The 24,496-nt window shown below is 54.2% G+C and overlaps 2 protein-coding genes across 2 annotated transcripts; one reads left to right on the top strand and one right to left on the bottom strand.

Moving 5' to 3' along the window:
• Positions 1 to 361: 361 nt before the first annotated feature.
• Positions 362 to 6,028, bottom strand: Trmt61a (tRNA methyltransferase 61A). Its single transcript, XM_036206677.1, has 4 exons — positions 5,972 to 6,028; positions 5,145 to 5,504; positions 2,690 to 2,956; positions 362 to 1,217 (listed from the first exon to the last, which is right to left on the bottom strand). Exons 2-4 carry the CDS (start codon positions 5,473 to 5,475, stop codon positions 943 to 945), a joined length of 873 nt encoding a protein of 290 aa, XP_036062570.1. The 5' UTR covers positions 5,476 to 5,504; positions 5,972 to 6,028; the 3' UTR covers positions 362 to 942.
• Positions 6,029 to 11,555: 5,527 nt separating this feature from the next.
• Positions 11,556 to 14,526, top strand: Ckb (creatine kinase B). The gene is given in 9 exon segments (XM_036206241.1): positions 11,556 to 11,641; positions 11,904 to 12,117; positions 12,309 to 12,471; positions 12,473 to 12,527; positions 12,529 to 12,673; positions 12,842 to 13,013; positions 13,588 to 13,711; positions 13,867 to 14,056; positions 14,142 to 14,526. Coding segments are annotated over 8 exon segments (1,221 nt in total). The 5' UTR covers positions 11,556 to 11,641; positions 11,904 to 11,924; the 3' UTR covers positions 14,321 to 14,526.
• Positions 14,527 to 24,496: the final 9,970 nt, after the last annotated feature.

Genomic DNA, 24,496 nt, shown 5'->3' with positions numbered 1-24,496 from the left:
CACCAGGTATAGACGCCAGGCCCAAGGCGACAAGTGTAGCAGGTCCACGCCCCTCCCCCCTTTAAAAATTTTTTTTAAAAGATTCATTTATGGTGTGTACAGAAGAGGGAGCCAGATCATTCAGATTGTTGTGAGCCACCATGTGGGTGCTGGGAATTGAACTCAGGACCTCTGGAAGGGGCAGTCGGTGCTCTTAACCTCTGAGCCACCTCTCCAGCCCTTTTAAAATATTTTTTTTAAGATTTATTTATTTATTATGTATACATCATGTATGACTGCAGGCCAGAAGAGGGCACCAGATCTCATTACAGATGGTTGTGAGCCACCATGTGGTTGCTGGGAATTGAACTCAGGACCTCTGGAAGAGCAGTCAGTGTAACCTCTGAGCCATCTCTCCAGCCCCTGTGGCCCCTCTTTGACCCTTGCTCCAACATGGGCTTGACGGGTCACTGGAGGCCTAGGCCTATCCTACTGGACCCCCTTTCACAGGATGATGCCTAATTCTAGATGACAGACAGCACACCAGATAAAGGCAGGGCCAGGCTTTCTGGTTAGCTGATCCACAACTTTTGGCTGCGGACCACCAGTGGCTGGAGCTTTGGACCGGGGATGAGACAGTCCATTGGCCCTGTAGATCAGCTCAGCCTTTAGGTAATGCCCAGAACCTTCCTCTGCCCTCAGTTTGTACCATCTGGTCTCCACACCCAGGAGAGTCTATAGTAGGGGAAACTTCATGGTGACAAAAAGCAGCCAGGATAGAGCTTGAACATAGGAATACCTCCCTCCTGAACAAGGCCAGCCTCCTCACCCCCGTCAACTACCCAGGAGGCCCCTGCCCCACCCTGCCATCTATTTCTAAACACCAGCCCCACAGGCAGTGGCTGACCATATAAGGTAGCTTCTGGCCTCCTTGCTTGCCTGTGATACTCCTGTCCAGGCCCACTAGCCTGGAGTCTTGGTGGCAAAAGTCAGGTAGCCAGTGTGTCCTACAGTCTCCTTCATGGGTGTGCCACTGCGGAAGGAGCTGGCGTCGGAGACCACGCTGACCTCTAGGTCACTGGGTCCCAGGTCAGGCAAGGGTAGACTGACGGTGCGTACATTGTAGACCTGTGGAAGCACCTCCAGGGTGCTGAGCTCTGTGAAGCCGTGGGCTGCCAGGGCCTGGCACGTGCGCTGCACCTGCTCAATGCATGGAGAGAAGGAGCAGAAGCGCCCACCTGTAGGAGCAAGACACAGGGTCAGAGGGCAGGGCCAGCAGCCCCCACAGCCCACCCTGGAAGGAGCTATGCAGGGCCATAGGAAGTTGTAGAGCTGTACCCTACCTGCCGACCCATGGGGCAGGAGCCCAGGCCAGCAGCAGGACCAAGCTCAAGATGCCTGGCTTTCCCGGGTTGCCAGCAGGCATTCCAGCCTGCCTTGTAGGAGGCAGTGGAGGGCTGGGGTCAGGGCTGTCAGAGCCAGGCCCAAGAATAGCTCTAACAATAGGGTAGCATGGGGCGGTGTGTGGGCTGCTGCTGTCACAGGAAATTAGGGGCTGTCGTCGGCTCCTGGGAACAGGAGGAGTCTAAAGGGAACACAGCCTGAGCTCCTCTCTGCTGCCTCCCACGGGGCAGCCCCCAGGCTTCACTCGGCCTGCCCAGAGACTGAGTGCCCTATCCGTGTCTTGGCAGGGGATCATGAGCAAGTCAGGGCAGGGAAGGAGTGTGTACAATGTCCCTGGTACCCACAGTGCTCCCTGACATCGGACACCTGGCAGGTATGAAGTAGGAGGAGGCCTGAGTCAGTACAGAGAGCCCACTGTCACCAAAGAGCAGAGTACACCACACACTGCACTGCCAGAGGCCACCAGACACAGGCAGTGTTAGAAAACACCAGGCATACAAAAAAGGCACCTAAGGACCTAGAGCATCAAGAAATGGGGGAAGAGTCCAGAAGAGGGGGGCATGGGACCAAACCAAAACACAGGCACAAGTGCCTCTGGACTACTCTGCAAGGAGGCTCACGGGCCTGGCTTGGATCTCAACCAAGGACCCTGCATCAGGGACTTCAGGTGTGGACCTCCAGGAGTCTCCTCCCAGCTCTAGGCCACCTCAGCAGACACAAGGGACACAGAGATCTGGGCAGAGCCTGAGGCAGCAGGAAGGCCCGGGCTTCTGCCTGCCGGAGGCTCCCCGCCCTCTGTACAGAGCTGGGAGGAGAGCAGCTCTAGCTGCCAAGCCTGCTGCTTCTCCAGAAAAGGCAAAATCCCTGGGACTCACCAGCCGCCTCTCTGGCCCAGGGCCGACCTTCTCCAGGCCTCCCCATTACTCCGCCTCCACATCTCCCTAAAAGGGTCCAGCTGCCTGGCTCTGCAGCACCAGTGTGGGGAGTCTGAAAGGAATGGCTGGGGGCAGGGGACTGTCTATGACCTCCATATTGGATCCAGGTCTGGAGTGCTGTCATGCAGACCCTGTCTGCATTTGGATGGAGCTGCCAGGGCCCTAGGGAGTTCCTATCCTGGCTGAAGAATGGGACCCATCTTTCCCTAACCTTGGTCTCTAGCCAGCCAAAGCCAGTGCTCACTTTGGGACAAAAGGAGCCCTGGCCGGGCCATTGCTACTGTGGCCTATAGGAACCTGGGTCTCCCTGAGTTCTAGATGACCCAGAAGCTCAGCCCCCGATCAGCACCTTACCAACACCACTGACACACCTTCAACCTTGAGGGCATCCCAGGCATGGCCCACAGCTTCCCAGGGTGATGGGATATCCAAGAAGACAGCATCAGCCACATGGATCACACCAAAGCCACTGCGGCACACATCCTGGGTGTGCACAGTCACCCACTGGCTCACCCGATGCTCCTGGAACTCCTCCCGGGCCTTGTCTGCCCGCTGCTGGTGGAACTCCACCGTGTGTAGGTGGCCAGTCGGGGCGATGCTGCGGATGATGGCATGGGAGACAGACCCACTGCCCGTGCCTGGCAGGACAAGAGAGGATTAAAGGGTCATCTGAGCTCCCTCTCTGGGAGGAAGGAGTTCAAACAGGCCTAAGAGGACAGCTGATCTGAGGGTCAGAGGTAGATATCACATCATGAGCTACATGTCTGCTCTTGGCAGCCTCAGCTCTAGGTTTGGGATGTTGGGCTGCATAGTACAGGCCAGGTGAGGACAGGGGCAGCCTGTGGGGCTGACACAGGTGAGTCTGGGCAGGGCTAATGCTGGCCTGTTCTATCCTGACCTAGCCTCTTCTAAACCAGCATCAACCCAAGGGTCTGACAGCTGTCCACCTTATTTTCTCCTCATCCTGCAAGCTCCTGACTCACTCAGGTCAGTTCTACCTGCTCTTGCTTGAACTCACGTGATCTAAAGCCACCCTGCCCCACCCTTCCCATCCTGTCACCAGCCTGTCAAAATGCCTCCACTCTTCCTTAGAAGCAGGGCTACCCTTCTTCACCTGACTTCATATACTCCAGGACCTGGGCTAATCTGTCTCCGCTCACCCCTTCCACAGCTCCAAGCACCCCTGCTTGGTGACCACGTCTAGAAATATGCCCTCTTGACCCCACTGCAGCGTGCTCTACAACTACCCCTCAAAAACCTAGATCAAAGCGGGACCCTACCCAAGACCCAGGAAGTGACACCCACTACAGAGGCCAGGTGTTCAGTCACCCTCCATCAAGATCCACTCTGCCATCACACCTCCAATCACCAGTGACTCTTTCTCCCACCCCTGGCCTCATCTGCCAGGTCCCTCCTGTAAGGGGTTTGTCCTTAATTACGTCATCATCCTGGGACAAGGGCCAGCCTAAAAAGCGGGCGGACCCTCTGTTCCCCTTCTCTCTTTCCGCCCCCCACGCGGTCTGTCTCTCTTCCTCTCTCTCTGTCTCTCTCTCCCTCTCTCCCCACAGCTCCCAATAAAGCTCTAGAAAGATAACCATGGCTCCTGATTCTTCCGCCAACCAGCACACCTCTCTGTCAGCATGGCCGCCGCCACGAGCAGCACCAATTTAACCAACACCTCCCTCTTTGCTATCTACAGACACTGGTCCTGCCTCTGTTCTTTTGACCACTGTCAATCAGATCTACCCTTTGCACAGAGGCAAGGCTTACTTTCCCATTCAAGGGAGACTCCAGACTTCTGACAGCTCTCTGAGGGGTTCCCTTCTTGCCTCCCAGCCTCATTTTCTCCTTTGTCCTCACTTCCTGCTCCACAGTGGTCTTGCCAGCGTGCACCAGCACTGTACTCCTACCTCATTTTTAACTCAAAGGTTACCTTCTCAGATCCCTGACTTTGAGTTTGGGGAATTCCCACTTAGTCCTCTCAAAAGAGCATCCCTGATTATAAGCTTCTCGCCATCAGCAGCACTGAATGGTCACCAGGCTCACTGCCTGTCCTGTCTTTTTCAGGGAACTCAGTACCTCATGGTAGCACAGGAGTGTGCTGACTGGAAAGGGGTGAGGGACTGAGAGGAGAGTGTCTACTGCAGGGCACTTGGAGAGTTGTCAGGGCTGGCTCTAACTTCTGCTGCCCTCTGTCTCCCTCTGAAGGGAGGGAACAACGTAAAGGCCAAGGAAGCCAGCAACAGGGAAAATGGGAACTCTTGGGACTCTGAACCCATCTCCTAGCCCACCACAAACACACCACCAAGGATCTAGGCACAACTGGTCCAAGAATCACTCTGTCGGAGAGACATGCCTAGACTGCTGCACTAGTGGCCACAGCACCTGGGGTGTGACTGACAGACAGCTCACTCTCGGCACTTCTACCCACTCCCTGGCTGTGAACGAGTGTGGGGCAGAACTGTCACTACCGTGAGCTCTTGGGGTACTCAGCCTTCCTCCAGGAAGGGACAACTGGCCTAGAGGTGAGCAGTCAGCACCTTGGCCAGCACCAAGCAAGCCAAAGACCTTCACAGGCACCACCGCCTCCTCCTCTTCCTTCTGCAACCCAGTTAGTCCCACCAGGTGTCACTTGACAGACAGTAAGTTTCTCCGCTGTTCTTCACTCCTGCACTCACACCCTCCCCACCAAGTGGAGTTGCTAGAACAGAAACCAAGTAATTCAGCACACATCTGCAAGAAGGGTTGGCTGCCAACTGTCTTAACTGTGGATCTGACTTCTGATTTATGTAGATGGTCAGCTCTGAAGACACCAGAGGAGCTCACCTGATTCACAGACCACAGAACCGGGTCGCAGCTCCAGCATCATGGTGAGTAAGGCAATGTCGGTGGAGTAGAGAATCTGTGTGCGGTGGGGCAAGTTCACCGTCCAGAGCTCAGGAGTGGGGTGAAGCACATACACCCAGCCGCCTCTGCTGCAGATCACCTTGGAGCCAAATGGGCGGCCAATCAGGTCCACTGAGTGCCGCAGGACGCCATGCCGGGTCTGGGTCTGGGCCCCACGCTGCACACGCACTGCCACCATCGAGCCATGGCCTAATGACAGGATGGCTGTGTCGCCTTCTTTGATCAGCTCCTCGTATGCCACAAAGCTCATGGTGTTAACATCTGCCAAGTGTCAGGGACCTGGGGAAGTGGTGTGTGGGTGTGAAGTCAGAGGACCAGGAGGCAGGATGAGGGTCTGTGGTTTGGATAGAGGTCTGTGAGGCCCGAGTTCTGAGCAGTATGGGTAGCTGACTTGATCGGGCAACCCAAAAGAGCTGCACCCTAGCTTGACATATGGAGCCCTTGTAGATCTGGGAGGACGCAAGAGAGTGTGCAACGGTAGAAGCCCAAGGACTCCCGCACAAGAAGGACCAGGACAGTCTTTTCTTCATTCTCCAGCTGTGAAGGCGGCGGCCTCTGAGAGGCGTGCACCAGCGGGAGAGCGAAGTCACCTCCACGCTAGCATTCTGCGGAACCCCTTGCTCAGAGTACCTCGGGCGGGCTCCCGACGGCAGGGAGGCTGGCTACCCGCGGAACAGCACGGGACCTGCAGGCAAGCCCGGAGCGCCGCTCCCGCCCTAGCCGCGCATCCCAGTTCAGAAACTCACCTAGCGTACGCCGGCTCTCTGCTCCACACGTGGCTCCGCTGCCGCTGCCACATTTCCGGTGCGTTTTGATGACGTCAACACCAGCGCAGGGGTTGCTGGGAGCCTCTACGCTGTCCTTTGCGCGCTCCCAGAGGACGTTTCCTGGCTGGCGTCTCCGCGTCTGTGGCCTTCTGTGCATACTGGCGCGTTGCTAAGAAGTCTGAGCACTGTGCAAAATAAAAGCCCCCTCCTCGCCTGTGGTTTGTCTGCGGGCGGCCTTCTAGGGCTGCCCAGTGCGTGGGGCTTCTGCCCGCCCGATATGCATGACCCTAAAGCGCACTTTGACAACTGTACAACTCCAGGACCTCCCTACTAGTGCTCACCAGAACATTTCGTCCTTGCAAATATCTCCAAAACACCCTGCCTGGACTCCAGGATGAATCTTAGAAAGTGGAACCGGAGGGCAGAGGCAGGGCGCCCAAAGGCTTTGGCCAGGGTCAGGTCAAGTATAAAGAGTAGGGGTAGTCTGGAGTGTTCTGCAAAAGTGGCCCTAGGCCAGGCCCCGCCATCTCCGGCATCTTGAGAGCTGGATGAACTGGGTTGACTCGTGACCTGGGGGAGGAGCTGCTGGAGACCAGGCAGAAAGGGGAAGCTGTAGGGATGTTTTGTCTCAGCAGAGTTGAATCAGAGGCCCCATGGACTCCTCGTGAAGAAAGGTTCTTCCCCGGGTGGAGGGGAGGAGGGATGGGGTAGGGAGAGCGAAGAGCCTTCCTGCAGTCCTCAGCTAGCGGAACTGGAGGGCATGAGACTTCAGCTATTCAGAATCAGTAGCAGTGACCAAATCCAGGCTGCTCTCTCCAGCCACCAGTTACTGAAGCCTGGTAAAATAGGGGTGGTCTCGCCCCACAAACATGCCTTGTCTAGAGTCTTGCTGGCTTGTGGGAATCCTCTGGGGCCAGGCTAGGCCAGCCTATGTGAGGTCCTTGCTCTAGAAACCCAGGTGCCTGACACTAGACCTCTTCAGGTCGCTGCCCTGGCTGGTCTTGATCAGGTAGCCTGTAAGGATAGGCAATGAGGCTTTCTTGGTCTTCCACGGTGTGGAGTCACAGCTTTTAGCCAACACGCTCCAGCCCTGTCCTTGGCTCCACAATCCCTGTTCTAGTAGGCAACTTCATTCCCTTGATGGTGCACAGCCCAAACCACACCCTAATTGCTCCTCTGGAGAGTTAGACTTTCCACTTCTCCTGGGAGGTTCCTGTTTCCCAACCTCTCAGTGGCTTGGAGACCAGGCTGACTATGTCTCCACCCAGCCTATGAGCTCAACGGGGCTTTTCCCTTGGTCCCAGCTGTCCAGTGCTGGCTTCCCTGTCCCTCCTGTGTCCCTTCTCCAGTCCACCTTCTCAGAGCAAGCTATCTGTCGTGCCTAGCCTCAGCCTGGAATCTTCAAGCAAAAACCAGCCTCCGTGAGCCCCTAGCAGGTGGTGTGTGTGTGGAGGGGCTTCCCAGGGTAGTTAATACACTGGGTTCTCCTAACAAAACTGATGCTACCAGCATCCAGCTGTCATGTCATTAAACCCTTCCCTACAATCTTTTTGTTTGTTTGTTTTTGTTTTTCCAGACAAGGCTTCTCTGTGTAGCTTTGGTGCCTTTCCTGGAACTCACTTTAAGCTCAGACTGGCCTTGAACTCACAGAGATCTGCCTGCCTTTATCTCCTGAGTGCTGGGATTAAAGGCGTGTGCCATCAGCACCCGGCCTTCCCTACAATCTTATGACCACTTTACAGAAGGTTAATTTGCCTAACATACACACAATATGGTTCAAGCAGGATTGAATTTTGTCTTTGAGACAGTTTCCAATGAAGCCTTGGCTGGCCTGGAGCTCACCATGTAGTCCCTGCTGGCCTCAGGCTGCCTACCAAATACTGGGATTAAAGGTGTATGTAAAAAAAAAAAAAGGTGTGTGTCTCCATGACCCAAGGGATTGGACTTTAAAGCCTAGCTTCAGAGAACTGATTGCAAACTTGAAGGGAGGAGAAAAGAGGCAGCCTGGAGGTAAAGAAGTAGATGGCCGGGCGGTGGTTGCACATACCTAGGAGGCAGAGGCAGGCAGATTTCTGAGTTCAAGGCCAGCCTGACCTACGAGTTCCAGGACAGCCAGAGATATTACACAGAGAAACTCTGTCTTGAAAACCACAAACAAGACAAGAGTTCCCTCGACTGGCATAACTGTCTCACTGCACCCTGCTGCCCCTGCCTCTCTCCCGACCCTTACCAACTTCCCCCTTGCATTCCATGAACAAGGGAGCAGAGAGGAATCGATGCACCCTGGGCACAGGACTGAGGATGGCCTCTGTGTGGAACTGAGAGCCTGGCCTTGCCTGTGCCTGCTGGGCTGGACCATGCTCTATAAATAAGGCCCAGGGCTCCTTTGAGGCCTCTTCCAGGCTCTGTGATTAATGTATAACTTGGTGTGATTTTTTTTGGGGGGTGGAGGGTTGTTTCGAGACAGGGTTTCTCTGTGTATCTTTGGAACCATGTCCTGGAACTCACTCTGTAGCCCAGGCTGGCCTCGAACTCACAGAGATCTGCCTGCCTCTGACTCCTGAGTGCTGGGATTAAAGGTGTACACCACCACTGCCCAGCAACTTGATATGATTTCTAAGGAGATGGAACCATAAATCTGAGTGATGTCACCCAGCTTCTTGCCCAGAGGCCACCAAACCAGCTACTGTAATTTCCAAGGATGGCAGAGGGTCCGCAGTCAGGTCTAGGCTAGCAGGCCCTCACCTCGCTCCCTTGCTCTGAGGACCTCCAGGACTTCCCAGCAGCTACCCCAAGTAGGGGTCTCACTTTGACATTGTGCTCTGAGGCTGTGAAGGCCCCTTCATCTCTCTAGCCTGCTGTTTTCCCTCCTACGGCTGTCTAGCCACTCTGCTATGAATTTGCAGAGCCCCCAAAGGTAGGTACCCTTGGGCCACTGGGGAGATGTGGGCCTCTGAGCCAGCACTTCTTTCTCTCAACAGCCAATCTTCCTTTGTTTCTGTCGTGGAAGGGAACAGAGGTTGAAGGTCACGGGAACCCGTGAGTGCCGAGTGTGGCTTACTGCTAGGTTGGACAGGCCTGCAGCCCTGACTTCTGTACCTCACTTTTACTAGAGTCCTGCCCTTGCAGGGAGATGGGAGGCTAAGAAACTGTAAATGCTGGAGACAAAGAGGAAGCCCTGAGCCCCCTACACCACCCCCCCCCACACACACACACCAAGCTTGCTTCCTCTCTATTTCTACAAACAGAAACTTGAGCACTTGGGGCTCCAGCAAACTAGTTTCCCTGAGAGGGGTAGGTACTGGGTTGGCAGCTGCAGATATTTCTGAGAGGGGCTGAAAGGCTGTAGAGCACAGGGATTACAGGCTTATGCACACCTGCTGTCTAGCCAGTGGATTTTTTTTTTTTTTTTTTTTTTTGAGCCAGGAGCTTGTGTAGCCCAGGGTGGCTTTGAACTCCTGATCTTCCTGCCTCCATCTCCCATGTGCTGGAATAATAGGTATTTGTCACCACCATACCCATACTCATACTTTTTTTGAAGGGGGGTCAGGGTCAGGGTCTCTCCATGTAATCCTGGCTGTCCCAAAACATGTATGTAGACTTGGCTGACCTTAACTCACAGATGATCCACCTACCTATACTTCTTGAGTGCTGAGATTAAAGGAGTTAGTTGGACACCACCACGGCCAGCACATACTTTTTTTTTTTTTTAAGATTTCTTTCTTTATTATGCACACAGTGTTCTGCCTGCACACAAGAAGAGGGCAGAAAATCAAGTTACAGATGGTGTGAGCCACCATGTGGTTGCTGGGAATTGAACTCAGGACCTCTGGAAGAGCAGCAAGGGCTCGTAACCTCTGAGCCATCTTTCCAACTTTCTTATATGGGGCTGTTTTAATTGGCTTACAAAATAGTGACTTGACCTGGGTATGGTGGCTCAACCCTATAATATCAGAACTCAGAAGGCTGAGGCAGGAGGAGCCTGGTTTACAGGCTCCTGTCTCAAGACAGAAGAGGTGGAAGCTGGCTCAGGTGAATGAGGGGCCAGGTGGAGTCATGGCAGCGGCTTTTCATGCTCGATGAGGCTGGGGCAGGCAGGCAGGCTTTCTGCCCCTAGTTCTTTGCTCCTGCACATCATCTCTCCAGCCTGGAATTCCTGTCATACACCTCCCCCCCCACACACACACACAGTCTTTTGCTCAGGGCAGGCTGCCTCCAACAGAAAGGCCGATATCCCCTGTGCACCTCCTTCTCTGTTCCTCGCTCCGGCACCTGGCATGGGCTCACTGTGACATGACTGGAGCAGTTCTGTCAAATGCTCAGGGAGGAGATGTCCTCTAGTTCTTGCTTTATTAGTGCAGCAGTGAGGGGCTGTGAGAGGACATTAAGCATGAGAGCTCACTTCTGCATTTTTACCAACCGCACCATCCACCATTCTGCACCCTTTTCTGCCGATATATGTCCTCCCTCCTCAGAGACGAGCATCAACTCTTATCCGAACTTGTCTTCCCTACTCACCTTCCCTCACCTATTTGCAGAGAAGGGACACTGTCCTTTCTATAGGCTGGATTCCTAGAATTCCTGGGATTGCTAGGTCATGGAGTTAGAACATTTTATTTTAATAAATACTGCCAAATTACTTTCCAGAAAAGATGAAGAGGCTGGCAGCTGCAGGCAGGGTGCGAACGCCTGTCTTCACACATTCCAATTCACATCCGGCACTGTCTGGGGTCAGTTCTCTGCATTTTCCCATGCCTGGGTGTGTGGGGCTGGGGGAGAGACTGTTTCTATGTGTTGGTTCTCATTAGTAAGCTTAGTTTTAACTGGTGCTTCTTCCACTCCCAGTTTGTCTGCCGACTGTGGGTACTGTCTCTGTGGGTGAGGTGGTAGGAACGGTCTCCCGAGGAAAGGGCCAGGGGATGGAGGTTTGAAATACTCAAAACCAGCCTCTCATAGCTCAATATCTTGAATCTTTCAGGGTCTGGGTCCAAATGTGTTGGCTCGGCTCCTCAGAGCCCGCCCAAGGTCAGAACTCCCTGGGTGCTTTGGGGCTGGATCTCAGCCAGACTGCGTCTCTGGTGCTGCACCAAGAACACCCAGGAGATGCCCGCAGGCACCTTGAGGAAGGTCAATGGCTCTGAGCCATTTCGTACCGCCTGGATGCAGTGGATGGACGCCGTACCTAATGTTAAAGACCTGGAAGCTCTTGACAGGACCCCTTGCCACCTCGGTCTGCCAGACAAGGCAGAAGGAAGGGAAGGCAGGAGCCCCAGGACCAGCTAGCTTTCCAAGACTCAGTTTCCCGCCCCGAGGCAGTGTGTGTGAAGCAGATCTAGGATAGCTAAGGCCCTGGGGTTCTGCCTTGGGGATCCTGCGCGAGCGCCACAGGGATGGTTAAGCTGTGCTGGGTCCAGACTCAGGAACCGCAGGGGTGGGCGGCTAGGGGGTGTCGAGGGCGGCTGCCACGGACAAAGCAGCGGCACCACCCCAAAGCGCGGGCCAATGGAATGAATGGGCTATAAATAGCCGCCAATGGGAGGCTGGCGACGCGCCCCTTAAGAGCTCCGGAGCAGCAAGCGGCCGACGTTCGTCTGTGCTGCGCCAGGAGCTGCTCAGGCACTCTGCGACCCCGCTCTGTCCTGCATCCCGGTGAGCGGGTCCAAGGGTCAAGGGTAGCCGCGCGGGGCTCCACGCGGAGGGGTGCGGGATCGGGGCGTCACGCGCGGCCGCACGGCCGGGAACGCGCACCGCACCCGCCGGGGAATAGGGATGCGCAGGAGCTGGGCGCAGACGATGCAGACCCAGCCGACCTTGGCTGCTGCGTCCGGGGGAAGCCACGGGGGTCCCGAGCGGTCTGCAGGTCCCCGGAGGCCGGTGCGCAGAGCCCCTCTGACCCTGCGCTTCCCTGCAGCCCGCAGCCGCCACCGCCGCCATGCCCTTCTCCAACAGCCATAATACGCAGAAGCTGCGCTTCCCCGCCGAGGATGAGTTCCCTGATCTGAGCAGCCATAACAACCATATGGCCAAGGTGCTGACCCCCGAGCTGTACGCCGAGCTCCGTGCCAAGTGCACACCAAGCGGCTTCACGTTGGACGACGCCATTCAGACTGGCGTGGACAATCCGGGTATGCACACCCTTGTAGGCGTCAGTCTTCCGTCTCCCCAGAAAAACCCTAGGGCAAGGGTCCCATTGCCCTTTCCCTCAACCTTCGGTGGGCTGGGGTCCCCTCACCCCCTTCCCGCGCTCAGCCGCAGGGGCCTCAGCAGCTCGCTCCAGCCTGGCAGTGACGTCACTGTCGCCGCGCCCCTCCCCCAGGCCACCCGTACATCATGACGGTGGGTGCAGTGGCGGGCGACGAGGAGACCTACGACGTGTTCAAGGACCTCTTCGACCCCATCATTGAGGACCGACACGGCGGCTACCAGCCCAGCGATGAGCACAAGACCGACCTCAACCCAGACAACCTGCAGGTGCGGGGCGGCCTGGTCAGGGCGTGACGGGGAGAGGGGTCTCAGTGCTCACTCCCGCCATCGTTTTGCGTCCTCAGGGCGGCGATGACCTGGACCCCAACTACGTGCTGAGCTCGCGGGTGCGCACTGGCCGCAGCATCCGCGGCTTCTGTCTCCCCCCGCACTGCAGCCGCGGGGAGCGCCGCGCCATCGAGAAGCTGGCAGTCGAAGGTAGGGGTCGGGTCTCGGCCGGCAGATCAGCTGCGCCCTTATCTGCGCACACGTTTCCCCAGGAGACTGAGGGGGTCAAGAGTCCAGCCCTGCGCGCGGGGACACACTGCCTGGGGCGGGGCGGCGGGCTTGCGCGCCCACCCCGGCCTTGAACTCTGCACTCCGCAGCCCTGTCCAGCCTGGATGGAGACCTGTCAGGCAGGTATTACGCGCTCAAGAGCATGACCGAAGCGGAGCAGCAGCAGCTCATCGACGACCACTTCCTCTTCGACAAGCCCGTGTCGCCTCTGCTGCTGGCCTCCGGCATGGCCCGCGACTGGCCGGATGCTCGCGGCATATGGTACGAGCCCTCCCTCCTCTCGGTCCCCGGAGGGTGGGGCCCGGCCTGAGCTCCTCGTACCACGCAGCGTCACCCTGCCCCAGCCCTCTGCGCAGGTGACCTTGGCAGGTGTGTGAGATCCCTGTGCTGCGGGAGGCCGCAGTCTCCAGGGATTCCAGGGCGGTGACCCGTCTCTTGGGAGCCGGCGCTTCTTGTTTTCTCTCCTCTTCCTCATCCCCATACCCCGCCGGGATTCTGCCAGGTGCCAGTGACGCAAAAGCCTCCGCACGGTCCGGGCAGGGCTCCTACCCCTGCGGACTGCGAGGGCGGAGGCGTGCTTCCTCGGGTGGGCTGCTCCGCCTGCTTCAGCGCCTTGCCTGCCACACACCGCGTGATTGGGGTGTGTGAGGTGCCTTGGTCGCCCTGCCTTCCTCCAGTGTTTCTGGGACGGGAGTCTTGGTGACAGCCCACAGTCCTGCACCTCTGTGACTTGGGAAGCTTTTAGCTTGCGGTCACCCGTCTATGGTGTCTTTTTGGATGTGACCTAAGAACGTATTCTGGGAGGGACTTTGGCTTGACTATACCCCTCCCCCAGGCACAATGACAATAAGACTTTCCTGGTGTGGATCAACGAGGAGGACCACCTGCGGGTCATCTCCATGCAGAAGGGGGGCAACATGAAGGAAGTGTTCACCCGATTCTGCACTGGCCTCACCCAGGTAAGGCCTGGTGCTCACACTCAGGGCCTGCTCACTCTACGGGCTTGGTGTCTGGGAGGGGTTGGGGCAGATCCCAGAGTCCGCAACTCCCAGGGTCCTTTAGGGCTTCCAGCCAGGCTTCCCCTCTGATCTCTCCCTTCTTTCTCTGCCTCCAGATTGAAACTCTCTTCAAGTCTAAGAACTATGAGTTCATGTGGAACCCTCACCTGGGCTACATCCTCACGTGCCCATCCAACCTGGGCACTGGACTGCGGGCAGGTGTGCACATCAAGCTGCCCCACCTGGGCAAGCATGAGAAGTTCTCGGAGGTGCTCAAGCGGCTGCGGCTTCAGAAGCGAGGCACAGGTGAGAGGCCGCCGGCGGCATAGGTGAGGGGCCGGCGGCGCAGGTGCCCTCAGTCCCGCTGATCTGCTTGTTTTCCGGTCCTCAGGCGGTGTGGACACCGCGGCTGTCGGTGGAGTGTTCGACGTCTCCAACTCCGATCGCCTGGGCTTCTCGGAGGTGGAGCTGGTGCAAATGGTGGTGGATGGAGTGAAGTTACTCATTGAGATGGAACAGCGGCTGGAGCAGGGGCAGGCTATCGACGACCTCATGCCTGCCCAGAAGTGAAGCCTGGCCCTCACCACCACCAGCCTGCTGCTTCCTAACCTAATACCCGGGCAGTGCCCGCCATGCACCCCTGATGTTTGCCGCCTGGCGGCTGAGCCCTTAGCCTCGCTGTAGAGACTTATGTCGCCCTGGGTAGAGTTTATTTTTTTGATGGCTAAGCTGTTGCTGACACTGAAATAAACTAGGGTTTGGCCTGCCCTGTCTCATGAGTTGTACCTCTTCTTTCCTAGGGACAGTGACAAGGGTCTGTGGTCTGGCCATTTCTGTCAAATAGAAGATGGCATGTTAACCACAGAAGGTACAGAGTGGGGAGGGAGGGAGGGAGGGAGGTGTTCTTAAGGCCCTCAGTTCCAGCCTGAGCATCTAAGGACACTCTGCTTGCAGGGTGGAGCCTAGTATTTCCTCAGCTCCAGCCGGAGGAGCGAGTCAGAAACTTGACACGCTCCCAGCTCCTTTCTACCGTCTTCCTGTCAGCCTGAAGATCCAGAGTTCCACCCCTTGCTTCCTCTCCCCTCCCGGCCCCAGCCCTCTCCAACACCTCCTCCAGCTCCTAAATAATCCTTTCTCCCCCTACCTCCTCCAGCTTCCATCCTCTTGGGCCGAGCCGCCTCCTTGGTCCCCCGGCCCAGCACTCCAGCCCCATCCAGACTGCAGCAGGGTCCTTCCAGTCCAGTCCTTTTATCTGCAGCCTGCTCTCCAGGGCCCTGGTGGTTGGGAGGAGACAACCCTCTGCTCCCACTAGCTTTTGTGACACGTCATCTGGGACTGGATAAGTCAAGGGGAAGGAATTCCAAGACTCACGTCAGGGGCCCTGGGCGGAAGACTGGACTGTCTAAAGAACCTTCTTCCTGGTGGCTTATCTTTGTTCGGCCTCACGAAAGGATCTGGCCCACATTTGAAAGCTGAGAAAGAACATCAACCCAGGGGCTCGAACTACAGTTCCCCGCCCCCACAGTGCCTTTCCCAAGATGACAGTCTTGCGCTGCCACCTGCTGGTCACGGTCACCACATGCTTGCCCACTAAAGATCGTGGACATTGGAACTCAGTCCACTAGGACTCCAGGCAAGCACCAGTAGGTTTGGGGGCAGCCTTGAGCTGTAAGCTATAGAGGAGTGTCCTGGTTGCTTCTGTGGCCAGCCTCCAGCTATGATCTCATCTAGGCGGTGGTGTGTAGACTGGGGAGGACCTAGTGCAGGGCTTGACCTCTATGGAAGACTTAAGTATCAGAATTAGAAGGACATCCACTTCATTGGGAAGGCTGGGCGCAGGACAGGGCAGGTCCCGAGAGTGCAGAGGGTCAAGGATCTCTACATGCCTCCTTGATGTGCAAGGGTGGCACTCCTCTCCTTGGATGTCCTATTAGTTCCTAGCTGGCACTTCTCTCAGGAAGGGATGGGAGCTGGTACCAGCCACACTGTAGACTTGAGTCTGGTGACAAACAGCAGCCCTTGGACCATCTCCATGAACAAAGGAAGTGATTCTCTCTGACGGGAGTATGTAGGCAATTAGATGGGACAGTAGGCACAGGAGGACATGCATGGCCAGAACTCTCCATGTCTGCTGTTACACCTCAAAAGACAGGCACAGACACAGTACCCTTGGAATGAAGTCTATCTCATAACTACCTCAGGCCTATCAAGTTCCCATGTGGAACACTGCCCCTTGAATCCAGGAAGTTATGCTGGTTCAGGTCCCTTACCACCAGCAGGGTCAGGGCCGGTTAACCTGACTGTGGCTGGGATGAGACAGACCCTGTCTCACTGAGCATCCCTCTCCCCACCCAAACCCTAAGGATCCTGAGAGCTGCAGCCAGAAACCCCACCATGCAGGCCTCACCACACATTCCTGAGGGCCCCAGTGGGCAGAGCCTAGCCTGGAAAGACCTTTGTTTCCAGGCAGTGACTTTCATGAGCATCTTGGACCAGCCACTAAGGCACCAGCACTGGCTGGCTCTCTCTATCTCACCAACTGGGTAAAGCCTGTGAGGGGACTGGAGAAGATAACCTGGATACCTTGCCCCAAGTCCTTTTGGGGCTTCTACTTCCAGGGCTGAGCTGCATCCTGGTCTTTGCGTATGCTCAGAACCTCAGGATTCTCCTTGGCTCTGGGGTTTCCTACCCCAGACTCTCCCAGCTGGCAGGAATATTGGGGTGCTGTGTTCCCTCTGCTGTGTTGCATGTCCCACTGTAAGCTGCACTGGAGTTGGGGCTGAAACAGGGCTTGTACACATGCCACTTGATGGCTCCAGCCGCCCAAGCTCACCACACCGTTAGGACTTCTTGCCCAGTCCAGACAGCTTTCCTCTTCCTCTGGATCGGAGATTCAAATGAATTCACCGAGCTTGGCTTTGTCCTGCTGGACAGAACCTGGGGGTGGATGCAGGGAGAAAGATGCTGTGCTCCTAGGCAGCAGGGGTGGAGGCACAGATCCCTGGGTCACCCTGGTCCCACTAAGCACCCTGCACTCCTGGAAACACCCTGACTTCTTGCCAGGAACAGCCAGAGAAGGATTTCAAGTTGGAGCCCCCCAACATTGCTTGGGGTGGTCCTTTGATAGGATGAGGGCTCTGTCCACCGAGACAGCTTTAAGCAGTATTCCTGACCTCCAACTCCTCATGCTCAGAGACACACGCCCACCCCACCCCACCCTCCATCTTGGTGCTGGTAGAATTTCTAGACACTGACCCAAGGAAGACTATGATCCTTCAGAAATAACCAGGAGACAACTGCTTAGAGCAGGAAAGAACTGGTCAGGGCTGATTACCTGTTAGAAGGCCCAGCCAATCCCACCCCTCCTACTTTGTGCAGGCAAATTTCACACTCAGTGCTGTATAGACAGGCTGAGGAAGCAGAGAAGGGTTATAAAACAGCTCGTACTGAGATCCCACACAGATTATGTATGGAAAAACCCCCAGAACAGTCGTCGGCTGTGGGTGGTGGGGTAACAGGTGACTTCCTTCTTTATACTTCTTTTCCAAATTTCCTCCAGTGAACATGCATTGCTTATATAAGGCAATATTTTTGCCCTTCTGAGGGTCAAAGTCAGGGCTTTGCGCATGCTAGGTAAGTGCTCTATCACTGGGCTACATCCCTAGCCCTCTCTATGTGGCTGAGGAGAACTGAACTTTTGATTCTCCTGCCTCCACTGACCAGTGGCTGCTGGGATTATGGACGTGGGCTACCACACCCTGTTTGCGCAGTGCAGTGTTTAGGATTCAACAAAGCTTTGTACTGGTTAGTACTCTGCTGACTGAACTACAGCCCCAGCCCCGCCCCAGTTAATTGGGAACATTTCTTTTTTACTTCTCCTATTTATAAGAGTTTAATGTGTCACAGTTGGTGGGAGTGCTTTAAAACAGTGGCAGGAAGGAATCCACTGCCACCCTCCCTTGATGGGGAAACTGAGGCTCTAGGTCAAGCAGAGCTCAGTGAAGCCTCGTCATGGGCTTACTTCCCCTGCCTCTTAACTTTTAGGGCTTTCAGGACTCCTCAGGGGTGGGTCCTGCTGCTCCCAATAGTAGCTTAGAAGGCTGCAATTGCCTGTAGGGTTCCTTACTCTGCACTTCTGACCCAGCCTGCTACTTAACAAGCCTCTCAGATGCCTGAGGCAGCTACACACTGTACTCAGGGATTCAGGTTCAATCTTTCTTCCACTGGCAAAAAGGAAAGCCACCCTATGAGTGGGTGACAGCCCAAGAAGCTGGCTTTTTACCAGTCGGCTGGGACCCACGCCTGAGTCAGGCAACTTCTTCCTCACTTTCACACCGTTCTCTGCTTTGCTGAGGACACAGAGCAAGGGCTTTGGCTGGGGCTCAGACATCACGACTTCCACACCTTGTCTGATACTGTCCCCACTTGAAAGCTCAACAGTAGCTGGGCGTGGTGACACACACGCTTAGCCACACAGCACTAGGGAGGCAGAGGTTGCAGGTAGATCTGAGTTTGAGGCCAGCCTGTCTATACAGCAAGTTCCAGGCCAGGCAGGACTCTAAGTACTGATGGCTTATGGTCAGTTCCCTGGTAGCCACAAAGCTTTGGTACTTAGCTTGGTTAGGTGGTAAGATTGACAAGCAGGGATGCTGTGTTAGTACCACCTAGTCACTAGGTCCTAGTGGAAATTTGTGTGGTGCCTAACTCACTCCTAGGAAAGAGATCACCTGGGACTGTGGTCCAACGCTCTGAGCAGCAGCGTCACTGCAGAGCAGGACAGTGGGTCACTGGGGCTGGAATGCGGTGGAATGAAGACCAACCTGGCTCTGGGTGGCCCCGAGGCCTATCCACACTTAGATGACTCACTAGGTTGGTCTGATGGTATCAGGCTCTGTTTGATGGCTTTGTGTCTAATTCACGCAGGGCTCCATTTTGCATATTCTGCCATGCCTACACCAGCAAAGATGGTCCTGCTCCTGTGAACTCTGGTCCTGGCTCACTGTTCTCTTTAGCCTGTGTCCTTGGTCACTTCTTCATCCTGGTGCCGACAAGCAGTGTGTTCACTGTGCCAAGGTTCTTCCAAAACAAAGTCCGTTCCATTGAAAGCAGTCTAGTTCTGAAAAATGCCTCTGACCAATCACCAGCCCTGTGCATATGGAGGGGCCTCGGATGGACCAGATGTTCAGACATAATAGCTGTTTGTCCCATCCAGACCTGGAGTTGTGAACTCTGTCTGGCCTAACAGGGCCCACCTGCTTGAGCCAGAGACCTCACCTCTTCCTTAGTCCTGGTCGCAGAAAGGAGGAACCAGGCGCTGCCTTTCTCTGACCTTCTGGCCTCCAGTCAAGGATGACATGACCTTGCTTCTTCAGCAGAGTCCCCATGCTTAAGTTCATTAGCGACATTCCATCTGTAATGCAACTCTGCAAAATGTGTGGTGCACTTACTACAACCAGAACAAAAGGATGTACAGCATGGCTGCTCTGGGTGATAGGGTGGTGCCCTAGGACTCACAGGATGGGGGAGTGGCAAGTCCAGGCCCAGAATGCCTACGGTAGTCTGCAATGGGGCCTCCTGAGGTTGGAAGGGCCGCTCTGGGGCTCCTCTACCCAGGACTTCTGGTACTGTGCCAATGAAAATGACTATCTGCTACTTCCACGACTGCTTTGAGAATGTGTCTGCACAGCCCACGCCTGCTGGCAGCCCCTGAGGAGGCAAGTCAGTGCAGATCATGCTGCAGAAGGCGTGGCAGAGCCAAGCTGCATGTCAGGGCTTTCTTCTCGATCCCTGGAGCCAGTCACCCCTACAGTGGGGTCTGTCTTGGTCTGGGAGCGGCACACATATTCCCCAAAGAGCTAGGTCACTCCTTGGTCAAGTACTAAGGACAGAGTACCCTAAGAGAAGTGCATTGTCTCAGACATACCTTACTGGGGACTTGCTGGTGTTGTGGCCCCATATGGCGGGAGTGGGGGATGAGCTGGGCTCTGGGTTGCCTTCCTTCCCACCTACTGCTCCTTCCTCCTCCACTACAGACTCCCTGTGTCTGTCACCTTCTCTGCCTCTTTGTCCCACTGGTGCCACCCCTTGGCCTCCTACATGAGCAAGTCTGTCCCTCTCTGCCTGGACACTGAGCAGCTCAACATTATGGGAGTCTGTATCTTTTTTTAAAAAAGATTTATTTATTTATTATGTTTACAGTGTTCTGCCTGCATGTATTCCTGCAAGCCAGAAGAGGGCACCAGATCTCATTACACATGGTTGTGAGCCACCATGTGGTTGCTGGGAATTGAACTCAGGACCTCTGGAAGAGCAGTCAGTGCTCTTAACCTCTGAACCATGTCTCTCTCCAGCCCAGGAGTCTGTACCTTGTCCTTTCTTGTACCTCTAGGATCAGCACAGGTCCTCCGGAGTACCCCCCTCCCTTAGCCACCCCCCAAAATCAACAAAGAGATAAAGTATGTGACTGGCAAAGGGCCTGGAGCAGTTAACCAACAGAAGCAAAATCTCCACTGTTTTCATCTTCCGATTCTAACTTAATCTCCACTACTTGAGTCTCGAGACAGAAGATTCTGGGGCAGTTCAGGAAGTAGAAGTCCACTGGAAAGAGCAGCAGCTGTCCGGCCTCCTGCGTCCCTGGCCAATGCTGAGGGTCTGGTGCTGAAGGTGAGAGAGCTGGAGATCCCAGGATGGGTTGATGGCTCATCCCTCAAGAGTTAAGACAGCCAGATGTGGCACAAGGCCAGTCAGGGCAAGAGCCACAGTAATACTTGCTTCTCATTTGTTTACATCTATCATGTATGTATGTGCACTGGGTCCCTGGAACTGGAGGCACACAGTCGTGAGATGCCATGTGGGTGCTGGGAATTGAACCTGGGTACTCTGGAAGAGCAGTCAGTGTGCTTAACTACTGAGCCATCTCTCCAGTCCCCTTGTTTCTCTTTTTAAAATATATTTTATATGTGTCTGTGTGCCATGTGTGCAAGTGCTTGCAGAGGCCAGAAGGTAGCACTGGGCTGCTTGGATGGAGATACAGTTGAGGCTGCCCAGTGTGAGTGCTAGGAATTCAGGTCCCCTGAAGCAGCAGCAAATGCTCTTAACAGCTGAGCAATCTTTCCAGCATATCTGTTCCTCATTCTAGTGAGACCCCTCCCCCCAAGCCCCCAATTCATCAACAACCAGGAGTCACAGGATGAGTACCCAGGGTTCTAGGAAAATAAGGAGCTCTGGGTTTGCAATGTCACCTTAACCACAACTGACATTAAGAAGACCCACAGCTAACCAAATTCAGTGCCAGGGGAAAAATACCCCAGTGTGGCATGTTTCCTTGGCCATAGATTGTTGGGGTCTAGTCCACAGCTCAAGTTTAGCCCTTGGGACAGATCAGGCTTTCCCATGGAAGAGGATTATAGCCCGGGATGTGAAGAAGTACTGGTTCCTTCATGCTGCCCAAGGTCCAGGCTTACCACTTTTTATAGGTTAAGATCCAAATGGTAGCTGGGAGGTAGTGGTGCACACCTTTTATCTCAGTACTTGGGAGGCAGAGGCAGGCAAATTCCTGAGTTCCAGGCCAGCCTGGTTGGTCTACAGAGTGGGATCCAGGACAGCCAGAGCTACACAGAGCAACTCTGTCTCAAACACCACTCCCTCACCTAAAGAAAGAAATCCAAATGGTACAAGACACCTGAGATGGATGATAAAAAGTAGGTGGCCTAGATGTGGTTGCTCACACTTCAATTCCAGTATTTAGGAAGACTGCATTAAGTTTGGGACTAGATAAAGTTACATGGTGAGTTCCAGCACAGCATTGGCTACAAATCTGTCCCAAAATACAAACAAAAGTATATAACACCCAGGGTTGGGCATGGTGGTGCACCTTTATCCCAGGACTTTGGAAGCAGAGGCAGGAGATCTCTGAGTTTCATGCCAGCCAGCCACCCATGGCTACATAGAGAAACCCTATCTCAAAGAACAAAACAACAATAACAACAAAAACCCAAAATGTAAAATAAGGTAGAAAACTAAGTAACACTCTTACCTAGCTGTGAACCATGAGCTACAATAATAACCTGCCTGGCAGGGTCTACCCATGTGTGCTACAGTGGTACATATGGGGGTAATACATTGTTTAAAATATTTTAAAAATTAAGCCGGGAATTCTAGTGTTTACCTTCAATCCCACAGGAGGCAGAGGCAGGAAGATCTCTTTTGAGTCTGAAGCAGGCCTGTTCAACGTAGCAAAATTGTTTCAAAATAAAAAGGAAACAGTAACAGCAAAATCACCAAATGACCTCAGTGGAGGTCAAAGCGACAATCCCATCCAGTACCCTGGCTGTACTCCCAGCCCCAGCTCCGGGTCGCCACCCATTCTGTCCCACAGGAAGGGCTCTGATGGCTGCCCATCATAGATGAGTTAACTGACCCCACAGCTGCTGCTTGTCGAGAGGGGCAGCCATGGAGTGGGGCACTCAGCCACTAGGACCGTCCTGCCTTTTGAGACCTCTAAAACTTCTTTACTTCTGCACATTCCCTACTGCACTTCCGGTTGGCACTATTCTAGGTGCTTGGGGTGCAGGAGACAGAAGCAGCTTCTCTACCCTATACAAGCCTTAAACTGTGGAGGAGTAGTGGTGGTGCAGATGGCCCAGACCACCGTGTGAGGGAACAGTCCTGGGAGGAGCACTGTCTGAGGAGCATCAACAGCCTCCCTCCCACTTGCCTGCACTCATGTGCTAGGCTCACTACCTCTGCCCTGACCCCTCAGGAGGATCTCACTATGAAGTCCCACTGTCCTAAAAGTTGGTTTTTTTTTTTTTTTTTTTTTTTTTTTTGAGCTGAGGACCGAACCCAGGGCCTTGCGCTTGCTAGGCAAGCACTCTACCACTGAGCTAAATCCCCAACCCCTAAAAGTTGAAGACCAGAGATTTTCCTGCATCTCCCCCCCCCCCCCCCCCACAACCCAACCCAACACACATACACCACACTCACTCTCTCACAAAAAAAAAAAAAAAAAAAGTTTGTCAGGCAGTGGAGGCACACACCTTTAATCCCAGCACTGGAGAGGCAGAGGCAGGTGGGTCTGAGTTAAGACGTCAGCCTGGTCTACAAAGTAAGTTTCAGGACAGCAAAGGCTATAAAGAGAAAGCTTAGCTGGGCAGTGGTGGTGCATGCCTTTAATCTCAGCACTTAGGAGGCAGAGCCAGGCGGATCTCTGTGAGTTCGAGGCCAGCCTGGGCTACAGAGTGAGTTCCAGGAAAGGCGAAACCCTGTCTCGAAAAACCAAAAATAAGTAAATAAATAAATAAATAAATAAAAAAGAGAAAGCTTGGAAGGGGGAGGGTATGCTAAAAAATACAGTGTTTTTCCAGACATGGTGGTATACTCTCTAACAAGAGTTCAAGATCAGCCCAGGCTACATGAGATACTCTCTGGGGAAAAAAAAAAAAAATCAAAGGAGTCTATACACCAGACTGTCAGACCTACCAGGCACAAACGCCAATCTAGGCCACTCTGTCCAGTCGCTATCACCCAGCCAGCCAGGCTCTCTGTGGCCTGGACAAGGTCCTATTCTCAACAGCTGACTTGAACAGCAGCACCGTCAGCGGTAGATTCCTGAACTGGTGTACTCAGTCGACTTACTAAGGCACCGACCATCTGAGGATTGAGAATATAAACATGCACCACCCCACCTGGCTCCAGTGCATTTCCAGCAAAGGTGCTGACCTCCCGGTAAAATGCATTTTTGAAACGGTCCTGCTTCAGAATGGTACTCGCTCTCCCTGGGCCTTCCCACACCTGAGCTCCTCTCCTACATCACCCAGAGGGAGAAACAAGGCACCACTGCATGAACTGTTTGCTTCCCTGCGAAGTACTTTTTAAATTCATACCCCACCCCCTGCACCATGTTAAACCCTCAGATTTCTGCAGTGGGCCAGCGTTTCCAGAGATGAAGGAGGTCCCAGGAGCCTGGCACATTTTCCTATGGTAGGAAAGTTAGCATGTTAACCCTATTTTCAGGACCACACTGCTTCCCAGGTTTCCTAACTAACTTGAGATACTCCCAGGAAATAGACAAGAAAAAAAAAATTATGTGGCACTGTCTAGGTCTGTGAAACAACTTACAATATTAGTGCTTTATTTTGGACTTTGAAGAAAGGGACACGGTCTCCATTTGTGATGGTAGAGTTTCTGTGCTTTGACCTAAAATGTTGCCACTAAAATCAACATCAATTTTAGTAAACCTTCTTGTGGTATTGCACCTTTGCTTCCTTCATAAGAGGCAGAGGCAGGAGGATCTAAAATTCAAGGCCAGCCTGGTCTACTGAGTGAATTCCAGAACAGGCAGGGCTACACTGAGAAAACATGTTTAAAAAATAAATAAATAAACTAAAAACACAGATTAGTAAGCCTTCAAAATACAACCAGTTCAGGAATACAGTGACTGTTGGTCCTTTAGAGACAGTTATTCATTTGATCCGTAACATTATAATGCAGCCAGGTAGCAACAGAACACAGCTCACCAGAGTGCCTGCACTCACACAGAATGTTCTCATCAGGGCACATGGCAGACCTCTAGCACTCCACTGGCTTTGAGAATACAGCCATGGAAAAGCAGTTCACATGAGCCATTTCCTCCTTCCTTTTCTTTAGCTCTGGCTGACTTCTAGGTAGAGCAGGCTGGCCTCAGTTTGCAGAGACCTACCCGCCTCTGCCTCCTGAGTGCTGAGATTAAAGTTGTGTACCACCACA

The sequence above is a fragment of the Onychomys torridus genome, chromosome 14 (assembly GCF_903995425.1).
Source record: "Onychomys torridus chromosome 14, mOncTor1.1, whole genome shotgun sequence".
NCBI lineage: Eukaryota > Metazoa > Chordata > Mammalia > Rodentia > Cricetidae > Onychomys > Onychomys torridus.
Note: the sequence above shows the minus strand (reverse complement) of the source record. Positions and strands in the feature narration are given on the sequence as shown.